This window comes from Dermacentor andersoni, chromosome 4 (assembly GCF_023375885.2).
Source record: "Dermacentor andersoni chromosome 4, qqDerAnde1_hic_scaffold, whole genome shotgun sequence".
Classification (NCBI taxonomy): Eukaryota; Metazoa; Arthropoda; class Arachnida; order Ixodida; family Ixodidae; genus Dermacentor; species Dermacentor andersoni.
Window position 1 is genome coordinate 137,929,648 of NC_092817.1, and position 18,864 is coordinate 137,948,511.

The 18,864-nt window shown below is 46.1% G+C and overlaps 1 protein-coding gene across 1 annotated transcript in view; it reads right to left on the minus strand.

Annotated features, from left to right (window-relative positions):
- Window positions 1-4,762: 4,762 nt before the first annotated feature.
- The window catches only part of LOC126537717 (excitatory amino acid transporter-like), a 95,161-nt gene continuing 81,059 nt past the window's right edge, over window positions 4,763-18,864 (minus strand). Inside the window, exons 8-9 of the mRNA XM_055074415.2 lie at window positions 14,047-14,175; window positions 4,763-4,972 (exon numbers count right to left, since the gene is read on the minus strand). Coding sequence (XP_054930390.2) covers window positions 4,819-4,972; window positions 14,047-14,175 — 283 coding nt within the window. The 3' untranslated portion in view covers window positions 4,763-4,818. The remainder of the gene's footprint in view (window positions 4,973-14,046; window positions 14,176-18,864) is intronic.

Sequence of the window (18,864 nt, forward strand, 5' to 3'; positions counted from 1 at the left end):
GTCGACCCGGCATTGCAGAATCTTCGGGATCAGCCCACGTATGGGAAGTGCTAAGGCCTGCTTCACCTCCGCTGCGGGTAAGCCCGGCATTGCACCAACTTCGTGATCGGCCCACATACGGGGAGTGCTTAACGCCTGGTTCACCTCCGCCGCGGGTCGGACCGCCATTGCACTATCTTCGGGATCGGGCCACGTAAGGCTATCTTAACGCCTTAACGTAAGGCTATCTGCTTAACGCCTGCTTCACTTCCGCCGTGGGTTGGCCCGTCATCGCAATATCATCGGGATCAGACATGTATGGGGTGCGCTTAACGCCTGCTTCCCTTCCGCCGCAGGTCAGCCCGGCATTACACTATCTTCGGGATCACCTCACGTATGGGGAGTACTTAACGCCTGCTTCACCACCGCAGGTCGGCCCGTCATTGCACTATCTTCGGGATCGGCTCACGTATGGGGAGTACTTAACGCCTGCTTCACCTCCACCGCGAGTCGGGCCGGTATTGCAGTAACGTCGGGATCAGCCCACGTATGCGGAGTGCTTAACGTCTGCTTCACCTCCGCCGTTGATCGGCCCGGAATTGCACTATCGCCGGTATGGGTCCACGTATGGGGAGTTTTTTTCTTACCACGCCAACGACACGAACATTTCCTTGGATGGTAGAGGTATACAGCTTCGCTGTAATAAGCATTCGGTTGGAAAACTGTCAAAGCACGTTGCCTAAATTATCGCCTTGAGGTGCTATTTTACTATTCCTGCAGCACAGTAGTGTGGACTACAGCCATTGCCACATTACCTCACCAGACACTGCTACTCCTGTCGCAATTACTTCGTTGCCGTACTGGTCGGTAAGCTGGCTCGGAGAACAGTGTTCAGTAGTTCTGGCCGAAACTATTCCACTGAATGTTATTAAGCAGTTTATTGTACTTTATTATTGTTATTAAGCAGTTTAGTTTATCTCCCTAGTATAGGGGGGGGGCTTGTGACGACTATATTACAACAGCCATCAGAGATACCCCAAGAACTACACAAACACACATGGCTACTTGATATCTTTGCTTACTTTGGAACTTGGAACAAAAGTTTCACTAGAACAACGAACTTCGCCTTTTATATCAAACTTTTGTATTGTACTATTTTTGGTTAAACATTTATTTCTTATTTTGCAGCACGTCCTTCCTAATGGAACTCGCGTTGCATTAACATGCCTTGCATGGCAGAATGGCACAATTTTCAGAAGTAAAGAAGAAGTGGCTACTTGGTATTAAAAAACTTTTTGTCCTCAGGAAGAAATGGGTTCAGAAAAGCCTACCCAAGTATTTAGAAAGTAAGACGAATAAACTATGAATTTAGAGAATGATTGGGCACAAGGGTTGTCGTATCGTTCTTTGAATGAAATTTGTCCAATGGCGCAATAACTTATGAAAACATATCTTGCATTTTTTGAACTTTCTACAGAGTCAGAAAATTAGTGCACTTTACCGCTAGATATATATATATCACTTTACTGGAGAAAAATTATAAATAGAAGGGCGAATCAATGAATGGGATAGAAACATGTTAGTGTTAAAAAAAGTGTAAGACTCGTACCTGTAGGGACAGCATGAATTGAAGTAAATGTAAGCTAAATGAAAAAGCGCTGTTGTGCCAGGCGTCCTCTATTTTAATCCTGCCATAGAACAATTTCATTTACTCTTAATAATTAGATCTAACATGTCGCTTGGCGACTTTACCACCAGCTTTCCGTACCAGGTATGTTCAAAACCTCTTTCCCGGGCTCATCTGGGAGGTAGTACATAGTAGTGCCAATGAAACATCATTTCTATGCCTGACCTCTGTGATTGTTTCAAACTTCTAATATTTAAATCCTAGAAGCTTTAAAATAAAATGAATGCGCTGCCGGTGTTTTATTTCATGCCATTTGTTTCTGGGCTGCCATTGTCGAAACCGTGAGGAATAACTTGTTTTTTCTTCCTAAAGACTGTAGGACCTCGTATATGCAACATTTGCGATAGAGTGTTCTATACAGAACTCGCATATACCACATGTCATGTAGCATGACATGACATATAGCATACATATATCTAAATATGCACAGAATCTCACAGCGAAGGGGAAGCCCATGGAAAAGAAATGGGCTCCAATCAACTCTGTGATTGTGTTTGACTAATGAATCGGTCGTATCACTTGACCCGAAAGACCAATGTGACGTAGCCATGAACTGGGTCATGTCGAGCAAAAGCGACACCATTGTGCAAATTGACGTTGCTGGTCCTTTCGTTGCTCACAACATTTGCGCTGGTCTTCAGGCGTCCTAACTGTGTGGCTTGCGTTGGGAAGGAATCGCGGCGTCCTGCCTAGCCTAAGAACTACGCCTCTGTGCATATTGACATCGCTGGTCCTGTCACCACTCATTGTGTTCACGATGCGCTTAGGCTGTCCTAACTATGCGTAGTATTTCTATAGCGCTATCAGAACGCGAATTAAATCAGTTGCTAGGAGTGTTCTTTATTTACATATGAAAGTGTAGTTACGTCACTCCTTGGTCCGTATCGACAGTTGCCCCTTCCTGTCAGTGCAGCTTATGCAACCATAGTATATACCCAGAAACGCTTGCGGCGAACGCGGTGAGCGAAGGTGAGATTTCTGGTTCTTTTTACCACCACAGCAGGCGCCACCGCTGCCGCGCATTTGCGGAGGCGAGTGCCATCTGGTGATGCTGAATAGGACCTAGCGGCGCACGCCGCGCGCGCCTCCCACTGTAATTTGTTGAGTTTTACTTTTCGACTTCAGAGGCAAAAATTGCCGGAATCCCAGTCATATAATGTTCTGCTGTAAAACTTGGTTGGAGTGTCCGTTTAATTTCCATCGCAATAAAAAGGGCGTGCTGCAGACAAGGCCAAAGCGTAGGTGACCGACTATGCTAGCGACTGAGCTCATTGAATTTGAATTTGAGGACGCAGAGGTGGGCTTCAAAAGACGGCTAATTGGCCGAATATATACCATTGCCTGATACCTGGATGACAGCAAGGGTGCTTAAGTAACCAGTCTTCAAACAGATGGTACTTATGCCTGCATTGCGCTAGAGAGAAACATAACGTGGCATTTTAAAGACTACCGTGTTTGATCTGAAAGCACACTTGAGGTAATAGGTTGTGACAAGTTTAGCACGATTGTTAACGTGCATAGCCAGCGCCCCCTTAGTTCGTTGGAGAATTCGAGAAGGGAGTCGAAATGTGGCTCTAAGCATAGTTAAATGCGTCTCTGACGGAAATAAACGTGGCTCGAGCTGGCGAATTCACCCCTCACGTAGACGTCTTTAGTACAAGGAACCCGAAAACAGTCAGGCGCGGGTCATGGAAATGATGATGAAATTGCTTTTTTTCTGGCACATGGCCCAATAGTGGCCAAAGAACGATGATTGCCTTGTTCTTCTTTCCGCAAAAAAGTTTCAGATCTGTGGCAAGGATAGCAACGGTTGCATTTATAGATTGCAATGTAATTCATGACCCCATTCGTCTCCTAGCACATTACCCTTGATGCTTCTATGGGCATACACCAATCGTGATATGAGATGCTGGTTAGATATATACGCTCTCCACAGAACGCAATAGAGCTTAGGAGGTACATGATTTTCGCGTTTCCAGAGTGACATCAAAGCTTTTACGACACTTAGGGAGTCTGTAAATATAACTAACTGCTTTGTGAGGTTTTGATTTCCCTATGTGCTTCTCAGCCGACAATAGTGCCCAGGCCTCAGTTTTAAAGATACTTGATTACGGGTGCAGTTCATCGGATGTGGGATTGCGAGAAGGATCGACTGACCACTGCAGAATGCGACTTAGAAGCGTCAGTGTAAAACACTGTGCATGAGTACTGGCACTCGAGTTCTAGGAAATACACATGAGATGAAACTTTAGCTGGGACGCAACTCCAATGCTGCCTATTCAAACAGCTGTAAAACCCTCAAAAACTTTTCTGTAGTAACCACTGTGCCGCCTTTACCGACACTTGTTGCACTTGAGAAAAACGAAGTTAAATTTCAGTGATCGATGGAAACGTAAGGTTAATGTATTACTTGAATACTCTAACACGAATTTTCAAAAGCGAAAAGTCTAAAAAAATGAATCACGATGTTCAAAGATTTGCAGTTCTGCACCAAGAACAGAGATCACAGCTCTGTAAATGGCACCCATTAGAACATCCAAGTAGAGAAATTTGATATGTATATAGGAATTAATTTATTACGCGACATTCTTACACCGTTTATAAGAGTTTTGGTAAATTCCTACTATCATATTACTGGCGTATGTTATAGCTATGTATAAGCCAACTGGTTGTCCGCCTTAAATGTGCTATGAAGTGCCCTTCACAGAATTGTGATATACTTTTTATTACTGAGTTACAAAGTTAAATTTGATCGCTTTGTTTTCTGAAGATATGCGATTGTCCCCATTTATTCTCTTGCAGAATTGACAGACTAAAGAAAATTTGCTACTAACATTGACTAGATTTCATGTTTTTCTTTTAAACACAGGAATCCATCACAGATGGCGAAATGTTTGCTGAAAGAAAAAGAAACTGTTTCCCATTTCCCGATTATATTGAGAGGAGACCCAGAGATATAGCTTCCATTTAACGTGGTCACGTATATAAAGCAGTTATTTGATTGTACATTGGTGCGCCTCTTACACAGATGAAACACAAACAAGTAATGCAAAATGCTGTTTCTTGTTCAAGTGCATTGTGTCAAAAAATATATGATTTCTCTCATACAAACCATCTTTATTTAGAAAAAGAACTGCAAACAACAATGGCGATCACTGGGGTTGACCATCAGCGTCATCTTGTCCGACAGTCTCTGAGACCACGTCCGGAGTTTTCACTGCATTGAGCGTAGCCCGGCACAGCGACTGAGTCGCACTTGCAACAACAGTGTCGGCTATAACGTTCAAAGCAAAAGACATCCGTCCCCTGCGTTAATCGAAGTAAATATCGTATCAGGGCACATCTGGTCTAAACGAAAGCATAAAGAAGCACTCTTTCGAGAAACACTAAGAGCTGTAGCAGCCCCCTTATTCGGGAAATATTGGATGCCACAGAGAAAACGCGCGAATAAATATAAATGTATTAGGATGCGTTTCCCTTGATAAAAATATGTGCCAGCGACTCAATGCAATTATTCTGGCACGGTGTTCCCTGGCTATGTTTTTCTCAAATCTTCCGCCAGACTTGCCAACGCGCTCTGCCACTCCTTGTTTTGGCCATCTGCTGAAACTGCAGCCGATTCAATACCAGCCATCGCTGATATTGGGAAATTCCATGTGTTGCATTATTTTAAAAACTCTTTTAGTGGAGCGCTCCAGCTAGGACAATCAATTATGGTGGATCTGTCAACATCGTGCTTCGACTTAAATTTCGGCACGGAACAAACACGGTCAGTGGTAGGCATTTGCGCAAGGGCGCAATGATGCGACCGATACAAACGCAAGAGCAATTGCGTCGCGTTTGTTTGTTCTCATCGTCACCAGCTTCTGCTCAAAATGTCGTGAAATGCCACCAAGTGGCCCCAACCAGTGTTCCACTGTTTCAAGGAACGTACTCTTGGTGGCTGAGAAATATAGAAGAAAGGGTATCTCATTTTTTGCAGCTTGTCTAACAGAAAACATCGCCAAAACAGGGACCTCATTCATATGAGGTGTATTATATAAGAAGAGAATGCGCTCATACAGAGCGCACCGATTGCTTAAAATACCCATACGCATAAAGCAAATTTCGTCGAAAAGTGTACAATCATATGAATCTACGGGGCCGCGTAAGGGGTACAAACTTCGAGATTAGCAAAGAACTAGGACAACAGGTTAAGAACCGCATGAAGAGTGACGGACAGAGAAATCTTATGCTCAAGGTTAAGAGACAAGAACATAGCAGTGTCGATCAGAGAGCAAACGGGATAGTCTGTATTCTAGTTGACATTAAGAGAAAAAAAAATGTAGCTCTGTAGACCATGTATGTGTAGTGTAGATAACTGGCGTACCATACAGTTGCAGAATTAGTGCAAAGGGAAGCAAAGTGCAGCCGAGGATCGGAGAAAACTAGGTGGGGTGTTCAAATTAGGAAATATGCAAGCAAAAGCTGGAGTCAACTGGCGCAAGACAGGGGTGATTGGATATGGCCTTCGTCCTGCAATGGACACAATATGCTGATGACGACATGCAAAGCCTCCACGGCAAAAGCCTGCTGAGCTGGAATGAGTATACCTAAGAACTCAACAAGAACACGATGCCAAAGATTGCAGGAATGGTTGGGAGCCACTGCGAAGCACGAGAGTGGAGCAAGGCTGCAGTAAGCGCTTCAGTTCGCGTTTCAGAAGCGGTAGAACGGCATGTCGCTACATTGCTTCAGTGTTATTCAAAATAACGCCAACATTCATCCGGCTTATTTTGACAGGGCATCGCACATCAGACGCAGCCGTGAATATTTTAACGACGACTCGTGGCCTTCCCAACACATCCTTTCTTGAAAAGGGCTAGCTCATCCCAACATTTCGTCCTTTTCCGTCCCGCGCTTAACCCAATGTTGCGCTCAGTTTCTAAATTTCAAAAGTCCTCCGGAGAGAGGGGAGCAGTAAGGCTGAAATCATCTGGCAGCTTCCAAGATGGGCATCCTATGTACCATACGTTGAACTGCTTGCCGTTTGCAAGACGACGGCTCAATCTCTGACCACTTCATTTCGACTATGGAGCAGCGAAGTCACCTGCCCTAGTTTCAAGAACGTAGATAAAGTGTTCCCATAGTGCGCGATCACAGCGTCGCTGACGTGAATCTGCGTTGTAGATCAATGCAAGTAGTAGTGGGCTTCTCTGAGCATGTATAGGTATGCGCGTTTCCATCTCTGCCAAAGTTCCATGGTGAGAAGTTGCCTGCACTGAGCAGCACTTCCTTATAGCATAGAACAGGTTGACGTTTCTGTTGCAGTATTTCTCACCGGCATGGTGACTGCTCTATTTAGCAGCAGAACCTGCAAAATAGAGCAATCGCTGCAACCCGTTCAGGTGATCATTATTCGTGAGCAGTCTGCAGTGACTGACGGCTTCAACCTAGCATATAATCGTCACTGCGCTTTCTGTGTCGATGGCTGATGCACCCAAGGGATAATTTCAATCGTCTTTGGTGGATCTAAAAGGCGCTGCCACAATGCGCCCTAGGAGGAAGCTCATTATCCTACGAACTTTCACTCTATGCGCATTGTGGTGGCATAATCTTGTAGCGTTGAATGTCGGCGCCAAACAGCACAATCCTTGGTAGTCCTAATACAACGTTGCCGGAGCACTTCGCAGAGCGACAAACCCAAGACAGGCAAGAAATCTGATCATCACGCTAAAATGTGATATCAACTCTAGGTGGATAGAGTGGGCCACAGAGTATCAAAACATACAGGCCTTGTACGAGTCGCCAGCTAAACGAAAATAAAGGGGCCCAGAGTAGTCGATGCGTACAACTGAAAATGCGGTCACCTCCTTTACCCGCTAAGGCGGTAATGGAATTACGAGGGCATATTTAGCCGCTGTCTTCTGCAGGGGAAACGTTGCGATAACGCGCTCCTTCGAATCTCCTTCCCACCTTACTCGAACTTTAGTCAGGGTCAGCTTGTCGCCAACGTGAAGAGTGCTATGAGTGCGGGGAACTTATGGTAAGCAGACAAGGCAGTATGATACCCAATGTCAGGCTTTGAGCAGGTCATGCCACTCACCGACACAAGCTAGCCCGTGTGCATTCATAAAAGGAGACAAGTAAAGGAAGGACATGTGACGGCGACGGTATCGGATGTGTTTCCTTGAATGATTGGACCTCTGCTAGAGAACACTAATTTTACATGACGCGTATCCCGTAACGTTCAGCCTCCTGCAGCTGCCAAATCATAAGCGCTCTTTTTTTTCTTTTTTTTTGCAAGAGAGACTTCCCGACGCACTGTGAACAAGCAGGTGTACCCGTGATATCAATCGTAAGAGCCGAACAGGCGAGCTGTATTCTTTCGCACACGTAATGCTGTTCCACGAAGAGATGCTCAAGGACAGGCCGTTATCACTGTTTCTGAATGAGCGGTTTTGATTTCTTCTAGCAACTCGACGTTCTCAGAGCTGGAAATGCGCCCTGCTAGTAAAAACCTAGGAGAGCTGTGTCAACACATGTCCGACGCAAATAAGACTAAAACAAAAGTCCCATTATTTATGAATTCTCCACCCCTTCGCCTACTAAGTATCCATTCCTATTCCGCATCGTTTCTCAAAGAACGGACCGCAAGCCTACGTGCCGGGCCTTTTCGAGTAAACGGTAGGGAACATGACCTTTTGTACATCCAGAGAACGATGAGTTATTTGCATTTGTGACTGTTGTTTTTTCTGTGATGAAATTGTTGGGCGGAGAAGGTGAGCACTGGTAAGGCCGAAACCAAGGTGCCCACATACCCAGGCTTCGCGAAGCTGGGCGCGACCGCGGCTGTTGTTTTGTGCGTTGTTAAATTACTTGCCAGTAAAAGTGACCGCTAGCAGAGTCTGAACTACGATAGAAGCACGCCCGGCCTACCTGAAGCAGTCTTCGTCCGAAGCTATTATTTTGCGTGTGATTAAATTGACTGTCGGTGAAGGTGAGCGCCAGTGGCGTCTCAACTACGGCGAAAACCAGTGTGTGCGTGTATGATCTATGCTTGCGTCTAACGGCAAGAAGTGAACGCCGACGGCTCGAGAGGTTTATAAAAAAGACCCAATCCGACACATCACCAATCTGCTTAGGGGACGATAAACGAACGCTGAGCAACTACCGGGTCGACATCACGTTTCCACACGGAACACGGCCAGCCACCGTGGTAAGCCAACTGCTGACATCGAGGCGCTTACTTCGAGAGTAAATTACGGGCCGCATCGGTGGGGACGGACTGTCGACGCGCCCGGTTTGCTGTATGTCACTTTTGATTCTTTGCACTGTAGACTCTAAAACATTTGCTTTCGCGATTCCTATTTAGAAATTTAGTTTGTACCGATAGACATATATAGTTCATTGTTGATGGTGCGATTGCACATCGCAGTTATCCTACATTGTTACACTGGTTCTTTGAAATCGTCACTTTCGTACTTTTTCAATCTAACATATTCACATCCCTTACATAATGGGCCAGTTTGTTTTGTTGTTTAGAGATCGAATCAAATTACAGCCTTTTGCTTGATTTCATCAAGCATTTGTCTCGTTCACGACGCGAAAGCCAAGCGCCAGATTCCACAGCCTTATGCCATACTCAGAGGGAGCTACCGCGCCGACTCTGAGTCGGGATATCATCTGGTGCTCGCGACGGGACATCTGGTGCAAGGTAGCGGCTTTCAATGGCTGGATAATCTTGGTGAATAATCTCCTTTATTCAATGCGAAATTTCTAGTTGACAAAAAAATTAAACAAGAAATTTTAACGGTTTTTTGCACCAATAAAATTTCTTTTTTTAACATGGAGTTAGGAATGTTATCTATCGGCACTCAGTTCAGTCTGCCAGGAGCGGAGCTGAAGAAGTTGATAGATGAGGACCAGGTGAGACAACCGCAGGAAAGGGCATTGGCTTGAGAGGCAGCAGAAAGAGAACGAGAAGCAGCGGAGAGAGAACACGCCGCAGCAATTGAGGCAAGTGTGCGTGAGGTGGAAGCGTTGCGTCTGACACTGGAGCCTCAAAGTCTGCAGAGGTAGAAACAGAGTAACGTTAGCAGCACTCAAGAGAGGGATGCCGACATCGGGTTGAGACTAAATGCGAGCAAGCTTCTCATTCCATTCGACGAAAGCAAAGATAAATTTGATGCCTAGATACGCTATTTTGAGGCTATCGCCAGGAGCCGGAGGTGGCCTGCGGAGCAATGGTCTACACTTTGGGGCACACGTATGAGTGAGCGAGCACTCAGCGTTTTTGGGAGATTGTCACCAGAAGACGTGTCAAGTTATCTCAATGTCAAGGTCGCTCCCTTGAGGCGTTTTCGATTCGCCATTGAGGGCTTCAGAGAAAAATTTAGGATGGATAGATCAGCGGAGGGTGAGACCGCTGCGCCATTTTCGGCAAGGCTGAGTAATTATTTTTACTGATGGATAGAGGTTGCCAACATAAAGGAGTACTACACTTCTCCTTCGTGAGATTTTGCTTAAAGAATTTTTTAGCAGCTCCAACCCAAACCTGTCACTTTACATTAAGGAGAAGAAAACTGAGTCATTTGATGAGTTGTTGGGACTGGCCGATCAATTTCTCGAAGCACAATGAGGCACTAACATGGTAAAGGTAAAAAAAAAAAAAAACGGAGGAGAAGACGCAGGTATTTAAACTAACGAAAGCAGAGTCAGTCAAAGAGTACTACCGAAATGTTATCTTTCTGGTAGGATTGGTCACCGTCCAGCACATAGACGATCGACTGTGGGCTGGTATGGTCCCGCTTACCGTAAGTGTGGTAGGAAAGCGCACAGGGCAGATACCAAGATACCGGCCAGGAGAGATGGAAGCAATGGCCTCAGGCTTCAGGTGTTTATGCACCTGGCAAGGCAGACAACCAGGAATCCATCCGCGACGGATACGTTGAGCAAAAGAGAGGCAACAAAGTTCCCTTATTAAATGCTGTTATGATTACACGGCCACAATCTTTAGTTGAGGGAATGCCTGTTGTTACCGGCACTATGGCTCGGAAATATGTCACTGTAGTACGCGTTACGGGAAGCAACGCGGTAATCGGCAGAAGAAGGCGAATCAACGACGAGAAACTCAAGGCGAAAGCGGTCCAGTCTATTTAGTAGATGGCACCGTGAAGATGCTATCTAAAGCTCGAATGCACGTCAAGATGCATTATTTCTGTTGCCACATCACGGCCCTTTGTATGCAGGACTCTCTGTATGATATAATACTAGGAAGCATAAAGGGTGTCGGAGCACCGGAACACCCGTCGAGCGAGGCGGCAAAACAGACTGATGATTTACCGGCAGGGGAGTACGCGACCGCTGCCGCAATAACTAGAGCCCAGGCGGAGAGCGCCGCAAAGAAACTTGAGAGGCTGAAAACACTCGACAAAATTCAAGACAGCTTTGGAAGTACTCTTCAAAATATTGGAACATCGCATTAGGCCTAATCACCAAAACACTTGAAGACACTTGAAGTTTACCCATTTTGTTTACACGCGCTGTGTCATTTTATTACACGCAAGTGCACGAATAACATTGTTAATATTGTGAAAACAACTAAATTAAAGCGATTCCAAACCCTATGGTTCATGCTGTGTAAGTAAACACATGCTCAATTGGATCCCATTTCAATAGGTGCAAAATGTATGCTTTGCTGCACCGGAATGTATTGGTTTCCAATACATTTGCGCTACTTGGCGCCCATGATTGGCAAAGAAATGTTCGCGCCTGCCTCACTTCGCCTGTCTGTCCCACGAGGTAAGGAAAACCGCAAGAACACAACATGTCATGAGACGTGAGCACATGAGCTTGATTATACCAAACAAAATAAAAATAATTATTTCTGATTTCGCACCTCTTTTCGTCATCAGACATCCGCAATTTGTTAAAAGGTTTCAGGTTGTGATCTCTTCAGCTTTCGATTATGCGACATCACAAGGCCTGGGAAAACTCACCACACCAAACTGAGATCTCTGCGTTCAACATGCATTATTATGCCGAGCCAAACGGTGTTTTTTCTTTTGGGGGGGGGGGGGGGGGGGGGACAGCTGGAAGCTGCCCTGTTCCGAAAGGAATAACAGATGGCAGCCCACTGATCGCGCCGGCAGTGGCAGCTAGACGCTGCGGAGAATAATGCATTGATTCGCATAAAATAAACGTTTTTTGCTGGGCAGTATACCTTGAAGTACCAGTGGCACCCACGACGATAATGAAGGAGAGAATAGTCTAGAAGAATTTGAAATCCCAGAATTAACGCAGGAAGAAGTAAAGAAAGTCTCGGGACCTATGCAAATAGGGAAGGCAGCAGGGGAGGATCAGGTAACAGCAGATTTCTTGAAGGATGGTAGGCAGATTGTTCTAGAAAAACTGGTCATCCTGTATACGCAATGCCTCATGACCTCGAGCGTACCAGAATCTAAGAAGAACGCTAACACAATCCTAATCCATAAGAAAGGGGACGCTAAAGACTTGAAAAATTACAGACCGATCAACTTACTGTCCGTTGCCTACAAAGTACTTACTAAGGTAATCGCAAATAGGATCAGAAACATCTTAGACTTCTGTCAACTAAAGGGCCAGGCAGGATTCCGTAAAGGCTACTCAGCAATAGATACCATATTCACATTATCAATCAGGTGATAGAGAAATGTGCGGGATATAACCAACCCTTACATATAACTTTCATTGATTACGAGAAAGCGTTTGATTCAGTCGAAACCTCAGCAGTCATGGAGGCATTACGGAATCAGGGCGTAGACGAGCCGCATGTAAAAATACTGAAATATATCTATAGCGGCTCCACAGCCACCATTGTCCTCCATAAATGAAACAACAAAATCCCAATAAAGAAAGGCGTCAGGCAGGGAGATACGATCTCTCCAATGGAATTCACAGCGTATTTACAGGAGGTATTCAGAGACCTGGATTGCGAAGAATGGGGGATAAGAGTTAATGGAGTATACCTTAGTAACCTGCGACTCGCTGATGATATTGCCTTATTTAGTAACTCAAGGGACCAATTCCAATGCATGCTCACTGACCTGGAGAGGCAATGCAAAGCAGTGGGTCTAAAAATTAATCTGAAGAAAACTAAAGTAATGTTGAACAGAACAGCAGTTTATGATAGGTAGGGAGACACTGGCAGTGTTTAGGGAATACTTAGGGCACGTAGTGACCACGGATCCGGATCATGCGACGGAAATAATCAGAAGAATAAGAATGGGCTGGGGTGCGTTTGGCAGGCATACTCAGATCATGATTTGCATGATCTGCAGCAGTTTGCTATTATCCCTCAAGAGAAACGTGTATGATTGAGGTGTCTTACCAGTACTCACCTACGGGATAGAAAAGTGGAGGCTTACGAAAAGGGTGCTACTTAAATTGAGGACGACGCAACGAGCTATGGAAAGAAGAATCATGGGTGTAACGTTAAGGGATAAGAAAAGAGCAGGTTGGGTGAGGGAACAAACGCGAGTTAATGACATCTTAGTTGAAATGAAAAGAAATGGACATGGGCAGGACATGTAAAGAGGAGGGAAGCTAACCAGTGGTCATTAAGGGTAACGGACTATATTCCAAGGGAAGGGAAGCGTAGCAGGGGGCGGCAGAAGTTAGGTGGGCGGATGAGATTAAGAAGTTCGCAGGGACGACATGGCCATAATTAGTACATGACCGGAGTAGTTGGAGAAGTATGGGAGAGGCCTTTGCCCTGCTATGGGCGTAACCAGGATGATGATGATGATGATGATGATGATAACCTTGACGAGCCCATTTTGGCCGGCATACGACATCCCTATGCCTACTGTTAATAACCAAGGATGCGTTTTAGCGGTAGATTTAACCTTCAGAGGAGAGAGAGGGGAGGGTGTAGCAAGTGCGCGCAATTTCCGACCAGCCACCACAAGCTAAGCAAAAAGAGGCGGACAAATCGCATACGCGTTTGATTGGGTTTCAAACAGTGCTTCTCATCACCACATGATGCTTGCGTTGGCTGTTACTTAAAAGTGACATAAGAAAAGTGCCCCTAAATGAGAGTGCAATAGTTTCACCTTATATGAGCGGTACACTCCGAAATATGGAAAGCTAAGGGTGAGACTCTGGCTAGACAATGTCTTCAGTCGGACAAAAAACAAAAAAAAATTGCGAGATCGCATAAGCGATAGAGGAAAAGCCGGAAAACATCTTTACCTGCGAGAAAATGGGCATGCGTCAAAAAAAGAAACTTACAGAAAAACCGTGGTCGCATTTCTATAAGAGAGACTTCTACTTTTGTGAAATTATGACCATTCTAAAACCTGTCTCGATTCGCGCACTTGTCAAAAATAATTTTGTGGTGAGAATTTTGAAGGACGTACATGAACCAGTCGGTGTAGACGAGAATTTTAGTATTCTGAACTGGGATGTCGAAGGCCTGCAAAAGATACGACATGATCCCCTTTAAAGGTGAATAACCGATGCTTAAACTGGCCAGTCCGCTCGTTAGCCTGCAACAAACAAGAAAAACGAAGTAATAAGTAAAGGTTAGCCGGTGCGCAAAAAAACAAGAAAACGAGAAATTAATAACTACATCTTTAAAATATGACACGAAAGCTGGTTTTCTTTCTAAAATGACATTTGCAGAGTTCATTCTGATTGAATTATTTCACTAGGAAACATCCCTTAGGGGAAGCCAGAGATTGGATATCCTGATCATCCGAGCTCCCTGCTTTCATGCATGCTTCTGGTATAGCCAGCTTAGTTTGTAATTTTAGCCAATGAATAAATGAACCAAGCTAGCAAAGAAGCAATCAATCAATCATTTTAATTAATTAATTTATTTAATTATGGGGTTTTACGTGCCAAAACCACTTTCTGATTATGAGGCACGCCGTAGTGGAGGACTCCGGAAATTTTGACCACCTGGGGTTCTTTACCGTGCACCTAAATCTAAGCACACGGGTGTTTTCGCATTTCGCCCCCATCGAAATGCGGCCGCCGTGGCCGGGATTCGATCCCGCGACCTCGTGCTCAGCAGCCCAACACCATAGCCACTGAGCAACCACGGCGGGTAATCATTTTAGTATTAAACGTTAACACACATACAAAGTAAATGTAATACACAAGCGTCTAATAATCAAGCAATCAATCATTTTAGAATTAGACGTTACCACACTTACAAAGTAAATACACAAGAACGTCCAAAATTAAAAACTGTCATAGTTACCTCCTCTTAGGACGTATATAAAAAGGCTGAACGCACGACTAACAGCTAAAGCGAAAATAGTGGCACAATACAATAAACATCACAGCAGTATATAAGCAAGACATTATACTGTTACGAATGATGTTTATTTACAGGGTGAAACGAGGTCCGAGAGGGAAGCTACAGGCCAGGCCCAGCCGGCGCAGAGTACCCCGAGATCACGCGCGCACACTCTACTTCTTCTTTCTCTGCCTCAGTCGCGCAGTGCTGCGACATTTTCCCTGGGGGCAGATGAAGCTCGCTCAGCGAGTTAAAGAGACCTGTGATGATACTGCTTGAGTGTGGCCACGTGAACAACTTGCGTCGCACGTGAACGCCGATTACTTGCCATCACTTTGGCGACGACATAGTTCACATCACTCAAGCGGCTGAGTATAACGAATGGTCCAGTGCAAGTGGCGAGAAACTTGCGGTACAATTCCTTTTTGCGAACAGGTGTCCACAACCAAGCATAATCGCCGTGAGTAAAGCTGACGGGGATATGCCGCGCATCATAGCGAATCTTGCTGTTGTCTTATGAGGACAACGTCCTAAGATGCGCCAGTCGACGTGCTTCCTCAGCACGACACAGAGTTTGGGCGATGGAAGGATCTTCTTGGCACGATAAAGGTAGAATAGTGTCCAGAAAGCTCTGAGGAGCACGTGCGTACAGCAAAAAGAACGGCGCATATCCAGTAACTTCGTGCTTGGCACTATTGTACGCGTAAGTTACAAAAGGTAAGACGGCGTCCCAATTTTTGTGGTCAGCAGCGACATACATTGATAACATGTTGGTAAGGGTTCGATTCGTCCGCTCCGTGAGGCCATTGGTTTGCGGGTGGTAAGGAGTAGAATGACGATATGCAGAACGACAAAGCCGTAAAGGTTCTTCAACGGCGTCGGCGGTGAATTGCCGTCCACGGTCACTGATGACAACCCGGGGAGCGCCGTGACGCAGTATGGCGTGATGCAACAAAAATGAAGAGACATCTGCTGCAGTGGCAGGTGGAAGTGCCGCCTTTTCCCTGTAGCGAGTAAGTTAATCTACGCATACTATAATACAGCGGTAGCCAGCTGACGTGTTTGGGATCGGGCCGAGCAAGTCGATGCCGACTTTTTCAATGGGTAATGTCGGTGGCCTAACTGGTTGTAAATAGCCTGCTGGGGCCGTCGTAGTTGGCTTGTGGCGCTGGCAAACAGTACAGCTGGCGACATACTGTTTTGTTGCTTTCCAGAGCTTGGGCCAGAACAATCTCTGTCTAAGTCGGTGTAGTGTGCGTGCTAAGCCACGGTGCCCGGACGTGATATCTTCATGCGTGGAACGAACGACAGCAGGGCGCAGGTTTTCGGGCACAACTAGAAGCAATGGGGGACCATCAGCCGATAATTTTTTTTTTTGTACAGCAAACCATTAGGAAAAGTAAACGGTGTTGTTCCTGCTGGCTCATGTGCAGTTGCCCGTAGGGATTTCAAGGTATGGTCACAACGTTGCTCGCTTTCGAAGGTACGCAGGTCTGGAAAGTCGGAAGTGATGGAAACTAAGTAGTCATCGAAGTCATCATCCTCAGCTTTAGTATGCGGCGAAGCGATACGGGATAGGCAATCAACATCCGTGTGACAGCGGCCGCTCTTGTAGTTAACGGAAAAGCTGTACTCTTGAAGGCGCAAAGCCCAGCGGGCCAACCGACCAGATGGGTCACGCAGCCCAACCAGCCAACAGACTGAATGATGGTCAGTCACTATTGTGAATGCGCGGCCATGTAGATACGGACGGAACTTCTGAATGTCGAAGACGACTGCTAGGCACTCGAGTTCCGTAACGGTGTAGTTTGTCTCCGCTTTTGTAAGCGTCCGACTAGCGTAGGCAATGACAAGCTCACGACCACCGCAGAGCTGAACAAGCACAGCGCCAACACCCGCACCGTTGGCGTCAGTGTGCAGCTCAGTTGACGCCTCTGTATTAAAATGCCGCAGAACCAATCCAGAAGTCAACAAAATTTTCAGCTGTTGAAACGCCGAATCGCAGTCAGCAATCCACAAGTATGGGGTGGTGTCTTTGTGAAGGAGAGACGTGAGAGGAGAGGCAAGCTGTGCGAAATTCTTGATAAAGCGTCGGAAATATGAGCAAAGGCCCAAAAAGCTTCGCAGATCTTTCACCGTTTGTGGTTGTTGGAAGTCGCGAACCGCTGCTATTTTTTCAGAGTCTGGTCTATGCGTCTTTTTGGCCAGAAAGCCTAGTACGAGGGCTTGACGCTCACCGAAATGACATTTCTTCTAGTTTAGAATAAGGCCAGCTTGCTGAATACAGTCAAGAACGACCGACAGGTGCTGATTGGGCTCGTGAAATGTCCGGCCGTAGATTATGACGTCGTCTAAATAGCACATGCAAATTTCCCATTTGAGTCCGCGGAGCACCGTATACAGAAATCGCTCGAATATCGCTGGAGCGTTGCATAAGCCAAAGGGCATAACGTTGATCTCAAAGAGACCGTCAGGTGTCACGAAGGCTGTCTTCTCCTTGTCTGAGGGGTGCATGGGAATTTGCCAATATCCTGACCGTAAATCAACAGAAGAGAAATACGACGCGGAGGGGAGGCAGTCGACGGCGTCATCTATTCGTGGGAGGGAGTACACGTCTTTCTTTATGACGGTGTTTAGGCGGCGATAGTCCACACAGAATCTCCATGAGTTGTCTTTTTTCTTCACTAGGATCACAGGAGCAGCCCAAGGGCTACATAATTCCTGGATCACTCCTTTCTGTAACATTTCTTCGACCTGCTCGGCGATGACTTTTCTCTCTGAAGGTGAAACGCGGTAGGGCTTCTGACGAATTGGCGTTGCTTGCCCTGTATGGATGCGGTGTTGCATACGAGACGCCGGTGGTGTATGGGAGGCTCGTTGGCCTTGAGCAAAATCAAACACTGTGGCGTAGCGAGCGAGCACAGCTTCCAGCAGACACTGCTCCCTAGAAGACAGCGACTTGTTAATCATGCGCTTAAAGTCAGCAGAATAATCATGGTTGGAATCGAGGTTAGATTTTTTTTCAGCAGTTGACATTTCGACCGTTCTGTAGCTGACAATGGCTTGTTCATCAAAACTTGCCAGTTTAAGTCTTAGCGGCAATGTTATGGATTGGGTTGAAACGTTCCCTGTCCACAAACGAGTACGACCATCGGTGGTGACAAGGAGGGCGCGAGGGACTATCACATTTTTCTTGAGCGCATTGTTATAATCGGGCTCGGCTAACCCACAACAAGAACCTGTACGAGGGCAAAAAGTATTCGCAGGTACAAACATAGCAGTCTGAGGGGGCAAACACACGTCTTGTGACACGGAGAGAACGTCGGCGGCATCCCTGGTGCTATCTGTCATTGAAGTTTGCGCGTCGCGGCGAAGAGAAATCGTGCCACTTGCACAATCCAAAGTTGCGCCCCACTCACGCAAGAAATCAATTCCTAAAATAATGTCATGCGTTGTACGTGCAAGCACAGTAAATTCACTTCGAAATGTCTGGTCCCCTATCGTAACTTAAACAGAACAGACCCAAAGTGGGCGTAACATTTCCCCGCCAACTCCATGAAAGGTAGCGTTCAGATCCCAAAAAAACATAACCTTTTGTCCAAGACGATTTTTGAAGGACAGGCTCATAACAGAAACTGCCGCCCCGGTGTCAACTAAAGCAAAAGCACTCACATTGTCAACTAAGACGCACACTTTGTTTTTAAAGAATTTTTTGCAAGGGTGTCTTGATGAAGATGAACATTTTGCGGCCTCACCCCCGTCGGTCGCCCCAGCTAGTTTACCAGCGGCGGCGGTGATAACGAGCGACGACGAGGTGATGGAGAGCGTCGTTGTCGTGTCGGTGGTGGTGTGAGGCTGCGATCGGAAACGGGGGAGTCACTGCGGTTCGCGCGTCCCTGCTGCAGCCGCTGGAAGGAAGTGGGATATGGCC